The 10,269-nt window shown below is 25.0% G+C and overlaps 3 protein-coding genes across 3 annotated transcripts in view; 1 reads left to right on the top strand and 2 right to left on the bottom strand.

The window, feature by feature from the left end:
* Positions 1-3,009, bottom strand: part of LOAG_09491 (hypothetical protein) — a 3,882-nt gene extending 873 nt beyond the window's left edge. Inside the window, exons 1-7 of the mRNA XM_020447942.1 lie at positions 2,864-3,009; positions 2,659-2,803; positions 2,098-2,212; positions 1,798-1,882; positions 1,457-1,581; positions 1,061-1,168; positions 534-674 (exon numbers count right to left, since the gene is read on the bottom strand). Of these exons, the coding sequence (XP_020301874.1) occupies positions 534-674; positions 1,061-1,168; positions 1,457-1,581; positions 1,798-1,882; positions 2,098-2,212; positions 2,659-2,803; positions 2,864-2,999 (855 nt within the window). The 5' untranslated portion in view covers positions 3,000-3,009. The remainder of the gene's footprint in view (positions 1-533; positions 675-1,060; positions 1,169-1,456; positions 1,582-1,797; positions 1,883-2,097; positions 2,213-2,658; positions 2,804-2,863) is intronic.
* A 3,340-nt stretch (positions 3,010-6,349) lies between these two features.
* Positions 6,350-7,212, top strand: LOAG_09490 (hypothetical protein; the record flags this gene model as incomplete). The annotated part of the gene is made up of 2 exons (XM_003145017.1): positions 6,350-6,415; positions 6,928-7,212. 2 exons carry the CDS (start codon positions 6,350-6,352, stop codon positions 7,210-7,212), a joined length of 351 nt encoding a protein of 116 aa, XP_003145065.1.
* Positions 7,213-7,426: 214 nt separating this feature from the next.
* On the bottom strand, positions 7,427-9,061 carry LOAG_09489 (hypothetical protein; the record flags this gene model as incomplete). Its single annotated transcript, XM_003145016.1, has 4 exons — positions 7,427-7,696; positions 8,166-8,285; positions 8,634-8,751; positions 8,967-9,061. 4 exons carry the CDS (start codon positions 9,059-9,061, stop codon positions 7,427-7,429), a joined length of 603 nt encoding a protein of 200 aa, XP_003145064.1.
* Positions 9,062-10,269: the final 1,208 nt, after the last annotated feature.

Here is a 10,269-nt window from a genome sequence, read left to right as displayed (position 1 = left end):
CATTTAACAGAACATACTATGATCCAATAATTCAAATAATTACCATTCAGATAGCACTGTGATCTTAATTAGCTTCAAAATTTCAGGTTGAATTCAACACATTCAATTAGTATCATTTTTAACAATCAGATTAATTATCATCGGAAATATTCAAAATATGGCTAATTAAACTACTTTTGGAAAAAAAAGGTTTAACATCGGAATATTAGCATAGTCTAGACTTTTGATTTATTTTCTCTTTTATCGTATTCAACTATTATACCGTCGGCATTTGTCAGTAAATGGCCCAGGAATTGGATAAACTGATCCAACAAAATTTTTGCCCTTCTGCATTAAACTGTAACTAGTGATGAAGAATGGACATTCGTTCAGTTGGAACTAAAAATGATGTCAAACTTTAATTTAATCGATCAATAAAACCTCAAATAATGTCGCAATTCATTGGTTAAATATTTGTCACAAATCACTTAACAATGCTAATTATTTAAAAGGATTAAAATTATATAAAGAATTTCCTAAATTACTAAACTTACCTTGCAAATATTATTTGATCGCCGTGTGATAAAACACAGAGTATAAAGTGCTAAATCAAATTCTGGACTTGTGCCTAAGAAAAATGAACCAGTCCGCTTAAGATATTTGCCCCAATTGAATTGTACTACAGCCAAGATATTCTGAAAAGAAAAGAATTTCAATCATTTTTTGAATTAATTCAATTAATCATTGCCCCTATTAACACAGCATTTACTTGAAGCTCAACGATCAAAGGAGAAGCATCTAACTGATCTGTTTTTACTAAAGTAATTACATTTAAAGTTCAATTTTATATATGTAAATGAATAATCAATTTCTTAATTAATTTGATAAACACGTTTTTGGAACTAATTTCGACAGAAAAAAAAGTGAAAAAATAATCTGACTTGATAAGACAATACTGATACATATATTTGGTATCAATCTATCTTATCAAGTCAAATGTCTTTATTATCAAGTAACAAGTTCTCCTTCATTATCAGCACCACCTTTTCCGCGTATTATCCAAATAAGTGGTGCAACTAACAAATCGTTTAAGGGTATATCCATGATAATTAAATTGTTCTGAATCATTCCGCTCTAGTAAATAAAATCTCAGCCATGAATGCATTCCAATCACTTCGTCATTTTTGTGCTGAATTTTAAAATTACTGCTAAAAATTTTTCTGGAAACAGAAAGAAGAAAACATGTGGTCCGTATAATGATAATCAGCCGGATTAGGAAGGATTCAATAGAATAATTTGAATATTGATGATGAAATTCTCTTTCCAGTATTTGATGGATAACTAAACTTGATGTTATCAATGAAAAACGTATTACAAAAAGTAACAAATGATGAGATTGTGTTGATAAGAAGTTTTTAAACTTATCCAATTTCAAAAGCTAAATTTTAATGTAAGATTGATAATTAATAATAAATACCTCTCCCATAAAAACATGCTCAAATCCGGATGAATCAATGAAACCTTGTTTCCGTGAATATCCCTCAAACCATAATTGTTTAATCCAAGCACGGAATGTTCGCATGTTGTTTGAATATGGATAACCTTGAAATAAATAAATCTTCGTAATTATCATTCCATTACTTTCCATATTAAAAAATTTATTCGAAATTTAAAAGTGTATTTAGTGCGTCATAGTGATTCTTTGAGTTTGTAGAATACAAATTGTAAAATTTCAAATTTCGAAGACTGGTTTTATTTGTTGATGAGTGAAAATAAAACAGATGAATGATACTTTGCTGAACTTTAAATATATTTGACCTTTTCTTAGCAGAAACTGATAAAGACTTTTCCATACTGTAGTGTTAAGGATTGCATCAAGATAATCATCAATGGCTTTTTTCTTCTGGAAATATCATTTTGAAAGCAATCAATTATAGAATTTATAATAAAATCCAATTTATTATCATCAAACTTTACAAAAAAATGTCATTTAAATTGTATGCTTATATATTTTTTAAATTTTAATAAATTTATTTTTCCCTCTCTTTTTCCAATATTTTGATTAAATGGAAAAAGTTCATGTAAATAGCTAAAATTGAAAAAGAGTAAAATTAATACCTTTGGAGTATTTTTCTCTTCAATACCAACTTCTGGTTGGTATTCATCACTTAGAGCAATCCATTTCCTGAATGTATTCCTCTTCAATGCATTTGGATCTATCCATTTGAATAGTCTGAAAAGAAAAATGACCATTATCAAAGTTTTAATTAGCTAAGCTATCTGTAAACGTTATTTATCCTTATTTAAGCAATTATATCAGGGATATTTTTTTTTTAGATATTTAAACTCTCCTAAAAATAATGTCCATAATTAGTTGAGAAGTTGAAGAGGGAAGATATATACATATTGCTATCATAAATTATTATCCCATAGAGGATTTCATCATTAATCAAAACTAACAAACATAATGGAAATTAATAATAATAAAAAAACAGTAAATCAAATAGTATTAAAGAGTTGTAATTAGTAGCATTCATTATTACTTTTCATAATTAATGATGAAATTTATTAAAACTAATATTCAAGATATTTAAAGTGAAGAAGTGTTCTTTTACACTTCTTCGCCTGGTTTTTTTTTTCTTTGAAAAATTTCTTGCTAAATTATCATTTTAGTGATACCTTCTTTTGGCCTTATCACCGGAACCAAGACTTGTCATATGTTCCTGATAATCCAGAATTATTTGTTCATCATCAAGCTTATTGCTATCATATTGTCGAAGTTCATTCACCATATTTACAACTTCACTGTCCAGTACCAGAAATTCTAGATTTTATGAGTAAATAAATATTAATTAATTCTAAATTAGATAAAAAATGAATATACCTTGCAGTTTTTGATACCTGGCACCATCTGGTATACTTGTCACGTTGTTACCTGGCACTTTTTCTGTTCCATCAAGGATATCAGATAAAATTGCAATTAAATATAGGAATGACACATACCATACAGTAATGACCATTGTCCTGTAAAATTGCTTGATATGTTTGTATGTTAGCAAAATAATTCAATGATCCAAATTTGAGCCATTCTTCTTTTATTAATGTTGACTTATACATTGTGTCAACATCTGTTATAAGCAGAAATTTTGTTCGAAAAAGTGCAAGCGGTCATGGTCATCTGATGCAGATGACAAACTATCATCAGTCACTGCAAACATGCAAATCAGATATAAATTCACTTTATTATAAACAACTAAAATTATATTACAAAGAACAAAGATGACAGGGCGCAATAATTCTGTCTAAAATCGAATTTCATCTGATATCCGAAAAAAAAATGCATGATTTTGAGCGGTATATGTGATTGATTGATTGGTTGAGAGAAGTGCTGATGAACTGATAACAAATGGATATACAAGGATGACAATAAGGTCTCTTTTATTGGTCTTATAATTAAAGCAATAAGTGCGGAAGAAAACAAACAACATGTATATTAGAAAAGGAAAATTATGAAGCTAAGAAACAACAACTCCAATTAAATTAATTGATATCAATAAAGCTAAATCTTTTCTGCAATACTTCCAAAATATCAAAACAGTTTGGACGAGTTAAATCTCTAATCATTTCTTATCAATTAATTTATGATTTTTATTTAATGATTCGTTTTTCGACAACTGTTAATGATAAAATGGTGTTATTTATCATAAACATTATCAGTATTCTGTGATTCCGTTTTACAATTGATTTTCTTCTACCATTTCCCTATTTCTGCTTCTTCTATTCACCTTTCTTTTCTTTTCCATCAATTTCGAATTTACCATTCACCTTTCCATTTCCCCTGCTTTCTTAACATCCATAATTCCTCATCTTTTACTTTCTTGATCATATATTCTCACTCATTATTTGGTCAAAATATGATCTAGTGACATTGTCACAAGGTTTTTGAATGTCATCTGAAGGTAATTGTTATCATAGAGTTGAGTGAAAGTTAACTTCCTATCATATGATAAGTGATATGATTTCTGAATAGTACCGCTTTTTTTGCATAAACACTAAACAATAAATGGTATTTGGAAGTAAACACGACATCAAATCAACTGACCTGTCCACCAATCCAGGTCATATAATTAATGTGTATATAGGACAACCATCTTCAGTCTCACTTTTAACTTGTTTAGCTACTTTTTATCAGTGATTAATCCATTAATCCATTAGGATGAATTTAAAATATATTTGCAAATTAAGATAAGTACTGAGTTCTAGTAAGTTCTAATTTTCAGTCTCCTTACCAAAGTATTGATTTTATTTATATTTCTTTAAACTGAAAGCATGCTAACATAATGTTTATTGTCATACTTCAGGAGTGAAATTATAGCATGGTATGACTTATTTTCACCTTCAACAATTCCTCATCTAACCTTTAATATCAAAAATAAAATACTTACACCATCAGCTTTTCTTCCTTTAGTTGCTAATGTTTTACTTGGATCTTGAAATTTTGGGATAACAACTTGATTGGTACTTAATTCTGTTTGACCAAATTGTCAACCGTCTTTCACTTCCATCACAATATCTCAATAGTTTCCCTAAACATTTCTATAATCTGATCAAAAATTTAATCAAAGAATTAATTCATAACAAATAGACTGAATGAAGGTAATGATTAATTTGATTTCTCAGATAATTTTTCATCTAAAAATCGATTATATTAAAATTATTTTTGCTTCTATTATATACTGTGTTACTGACATTTCTGTGACAATTATAATAAGCAATGGAATTTTGTTATCGTTTTTGTCGGATTTTGTGATAAAAAATTTTAAATATTTCGTCTAATATGCAAGTTTTATTTGATTGCACTATTTTAATATTGCATTCATTATTTGCTTATAAATTAATTTTTGAACTTTTTAGTTGGCTTTATTTTTTTCAAAAAAAAAAAAAAAATTCATTTCATATTTGATTTACAAAAGAAATTGTAAACAGTAATTTTTATCATTGCTGAATAATTTTATTGCTAAATATATTGCTGAATTTAACAAATTTTGCATAAACAAATTTTATTTATACAATTATTCTTTGATCAATTCTAAAATAATTTGAAATAGTTGTTGAATATTGAATATTGAAAAATCGACTTTGAATTCAACAAATATCGAACGTTTGTAGAATTTCGTTTACATTCCTATTGACGAATTCTTTTTTTATTTTTAAAATACACTTTTAAAATTTTCAAAAATCAACTTATAATTACAACAATTTATTGGCAACTAAAAAACACAAATAATAAAAATTGAGAAAAAAATAGCCAATTTTTTAATTCTAAACTACTCGTTTGGATGATTTTATATTCTATTTGTGATAAAAAATTTTATCAGTTTGAAATAAAAAAATTTTTTATCCTGATAACGATTAATGTACCAAAAAATGATTAATGATTACTGATTGGTACTTTTATTTCAAAAAAGCGATTAATGCTAGAAATAGTGGATGCAAATAATTAAAATCTTTTCAATTTCAACAACATTTTGAAACATAAAAATGAACAAATTAAAATTGGAACCATTTAAACCTAAAATTAGACAGATAAACTCAATAATCCTCCATCAAATTACCTGTAATAACAAGTAATACTCCTTTTTTGCTCTTTTTTTTGGTTATAATATTTGAATTTTTCTCCCTTTCAATTTTAATTGAATTTTTTAAAATGAAATATGAACAGGTAGTTAAGCAGAGAGTATAAAAGGTAACAATATTCTGGTTCATTTATAGTTTTATAAGTACTAAATGTTGAAATCATTACTTTTGATACGTTTTCTTTTTTTGATATTATCTTTTATGAGGATGAGGAGAAAGAGAGGAAGAGAAAAAAAGATAATAATAAAATAATTTTAAGGAAAAATTTTTTGGAGAATTGATGAAATTATTTTGAAATTTTGCATAGTTTTCACTGGTTTACTTACAAAATGTTTTTTTAACAAAAAAAAAAAACAAAATGTTTATTAATATAATTTTGATAAAAAAGAAGAAAAAAAATGAAGCTTAGTATAAACTATAAAATTATTTATTTTTGTTGATTACTTATCAAATAAAATCATTAACTTTTATTAATTAACGGAATAATTTGTTTGGTACGATAATTTTTTCATTTTTTCTTTTAGTTTTTGTCATTTTTTTTTTGTTTTATAGAATTAAAATAAGAATGAAAAGAAAATGAATACTGAATTAAGATATGGAATTAATGGTATTGATACTATTTGTTACGGTACGTCCTTTGTTGTCATCAAAATGTGAAGATTAGTTTCCACCATTTCTGCAAGAATTATTACAAAATGGAACAGAAGATTATTGTAATTTGTATGATCAAAGAATGTATGCATCAAGACATGAATTTTATAATTTGATGAAAGAATGGGCTAAAAAATATCAAATTTTGGTTAGTTATTGATTGGTAATTTTATTTTTGTTTAATTTCATTTCTGTTTTATAATTAAAATAAAACAAAGGTAATTGTAGCTTTAATTAAACTGTATGAAAAGTGCAAAATTTTTGGCTATAATTAGCAAAACAAGTAATTACTGTCAAATGGATAGCATTAATTAGTCATTAATGCATAATAAATAAACAGCAAAATTATTATAACAATAAGCAAAATAACAAAATGAAACTTTATTGGTAGTGGAAATAAAAAAAAAAAAGAAAAATTAAAAATTTAAAATTTTTACTGAGAAATTTTGCTTATTTATTAATTATAATTAAATAAATTAGTAAACGGAATAGTAGGTAAAATTTATAATAGTTTATGGTCAATTAAAGAAAAATGAATTTATCTATTTGTTAATTAAAAACAAACAAAATTTGATAGTAGGAAGAGAGAGAGAGAAGGAGAGGAAAGGGAAAATATTGTCTAGCATTAAATATAATTTGCAATATGTTAATATATTTCAGGAATCAACCAATAAATTTATTAATCAAGAAATTGAATATGAAAAAAAACTCGGTGAAATACTTATGCAAAGATTTCGAAGTATTAATGGTACTATCAAAGCTAAAAAAATTCTTTTCAAAATAATAAAATTACAAGAAAATATGAATGTTCGATTGATTAAAATTGAAAAATGTTTTGATAATAGAATAGCATTGTTATCAATAGAATTACAACAAGAAGTGATTAATCTTTGGCAGATGATATATCCACATGATATTTATAAACTATGTATACAACATTTATGATATTATTCAATTAAAAAATTTTAAAAAATAAAAATAAAAATTCATTTAATTATTATTTTAATGTTTTTTTTTTTTCATTCATATCATTTATCATTTTGATACATTTTATAGAAAGAAAGAATTGTTAACATATAATAATGATATGTCATCTGTAAATTTTTTTTCTCCTAAAAAATAACAGTAATGAAAATTTAAATTTAATTTCATGGAAGAGTTATTGAGTGAACACAATGTTGATGAAATTTAAGTTGTAATTCATGCTCGAATGTTTTTGACACATTTGACAACGATAAATGCTACATCGCTGTTGTTGTTGTTGTTGTTGTTGTTGTTGTTGTGGTGGTGGTGATTGTTGTTGTTGATATTGTTGTTGTTGTTGTTGTTGTTGATGTTGTTGTTGATATTGTTCTTGTTGTTGATGAGTTCGACGTACGTGACTATCATGCGCTGCATGCGATGCAAATGATTTACCACAATTAGCACACTATAATTATTTATTAGGAATATGATAAGATAATGAAAATTTATTGATTAATATCAAAACCAATTATTAGTATATATATATATATATATATATATTTGCAGGTAATTATATTATTATCATTAAATGCATATTTATTCTAAGAAGCAAACAATCATAAAACAATTATAAATTTTATTAATCAAATAATATTAATAATTCATATATAGACTGATAATCATATTATTGTCATTAGATGCATAGTTATTGCAAGGAACAATCAGCCATAAAATAATGGTAGCATTAATTAATTAATTAATCAGTCAATTAATAAATAAATAAAATGATAAAAACCCAAAATCAATCTTATTTTTTAAAAATTTTTGCATAATTCAATCTATCATTATTGTATGTCAACTTAGTAGAAGTTAGAATACGTTTTTAATTTTATCACAATATGATATGATTCAAGAAGAAAGGTTGCTGCACTTACCTGAAATGGTTTTTCACCACTATGTTGTCGTATATGTGTACGGAGGATACTACTTGCCGTAAAACTTTTACTGCAAAAAATACATTTGTACGGTCGTTCACCGGAATGCACACGAAAATGCTAAAAATAAAAGTAATCTGAAAAGTTTTCCGGAAATTTAAATTAATACTTCCTACAGTTAACTTTTTTAAAGTATAACTTACAATAATACTTTTCGTATTTATTTCTAATTTATTAATTGATTAGGAATGTTAATAGTTTTGTAAATTTAAAACTTTAAGCTTTTGATTTATTTCAAATTAATCGATTGAAGTGGTGTTATAATTAAATTTTGCAAAATATAATTTGAACAATATTTAACTTAACATATTAGCCCTTTCAGAAATATGTCATTAATTAAACAAAACAAATTACTTAATGCCTGTTGCAATACAAAATTAAATTAATTATTAAAATAATAAATCATACTTTATTAAGACTTGATGATTGAGAAAATGATTTACCACACGTAGAACATACGTGAGGTCGATGATTCTCATGCACATGTAATACGTGAATCCTCAAACGATCACGCTTCTCGAATGATCTATTTTATAATTCAGTCATTTTGAAATCTAATCGTTATCATTTATTATCTTTTAAATTTAAATATAAATAATAAAAAGAAAAGAAATTATGCGAAAAAAAAATTAGATTATTAAAATTTTTATCAAGTAATTAAAATAAATTTTTATTTTCAAATGATGCAAAAAATTTAATATGAGTAAAATTTTAAATTGAAAATAAGTAAATTTTTAATACCGTGGACAAATGGAACACCGAAATTTACGATCACCTCGGTCAACACATCTGGTATATTTGAGATGTTTCTCGCGATAGTATGCATAAGTAAACATTTTACCACAACGATCACATTTATAGCCGCCAATGTGTTCTATAAATTTAAAAAAAAAAAAAAAAACTTTTATTTTGCTGTTTATTTACTTTTATAACATCGTTCTGTTGAATTTTGCTAATTATTCATTTTATTATAATATAAAAATAAGAATGTTACAGATTGATGAATTTGATAAAATCCGGAAAAATTGTATGCAGAGTATAGTTGTATCTTAATATGATCCGGAATAATTATTAGTATCGTAATAAAATCCGGAATAATCGTATTACAAGAATAATGATATATGTTAATAAATTCAAATTTGTCGTATTGATATGTCCTACCAGCTATATTTCTTTTTACCCATATCACTATAAATTAGCATTTAAATAATTTGCATACTTCAAAACACGTCAAGTTCACCAATATTTATTGAAATAGTAGAGAAAGGTCATTTGGTCATCTCATCCTCATAGCATTTTAATAGTAAGATAAGTACAGTTAAGAATTTAATCTACTTTTGCTATAATTTGATGCATAATTCGCTCATTTTAGTTGTTTGTTTTCGTTTTTTCTTTTTATAAAATTTTGTAAAAGTTTAAAATTGAAAATTTAAAATCTCAATATCTTACAATAATCAATATAGCCTTTTTGTTTTTTTCTTTCCAATATCATCTTTATGTTCCCTTTTTATAAAATTTTATAAAAGTTCGAAATTAGAAATTTAAAATTTTAAGTTTTGCAATCGATTGTTATATAAAATATAATAATTAATGAATATCAAATTCATCAATTGTAAAATTTGTTCAGATACTTGTATTGATGGTAAAATTTAATGTCAATTTATTAGATACACTAAGTGTTACTTTAAAATTTTATAGTTACTATGAAATGGAACTATTAGATAAGTAGTATGTGTACATACTATGCTAGTTTGTGTGTCATGTGGATTTTGTTTGAATGTAATATTGGTACTTCAAATAGAATCTAAATAGATACTTGGAATTGGCCTAAATTGATACTTGAAGTCGAGGAAAAAAGGAAGTCATAAGTTGATTTTATAACTTGTTCCTAAATTAATACCATTCCTGCTTTCTTTATCTCCTTATTATCATCATCATTATTATTTCTGGAAATAATGATAATGGCAATGATAATACTACTACTACTACTAATAATAATAATAACAATAATAATAATAATGATAATAATAGTAGTAATAATAAT

The sequence above is a fragment of the Loa loa genome, assembly GCF_000183805.2.
Source record: "Loa loa unplaced genomic scaffold supercont3.83, whole genome shotgun sequence".
Lineage (NCBI taxonomy): Eukaryota > Metazoa > Nematoda > Chromadorea > Rhabditida > Onchocercidae > Loa > Loa loa.
This window is presented reverse-complemented; position numbering and strand designations above follow the sequence as displayed.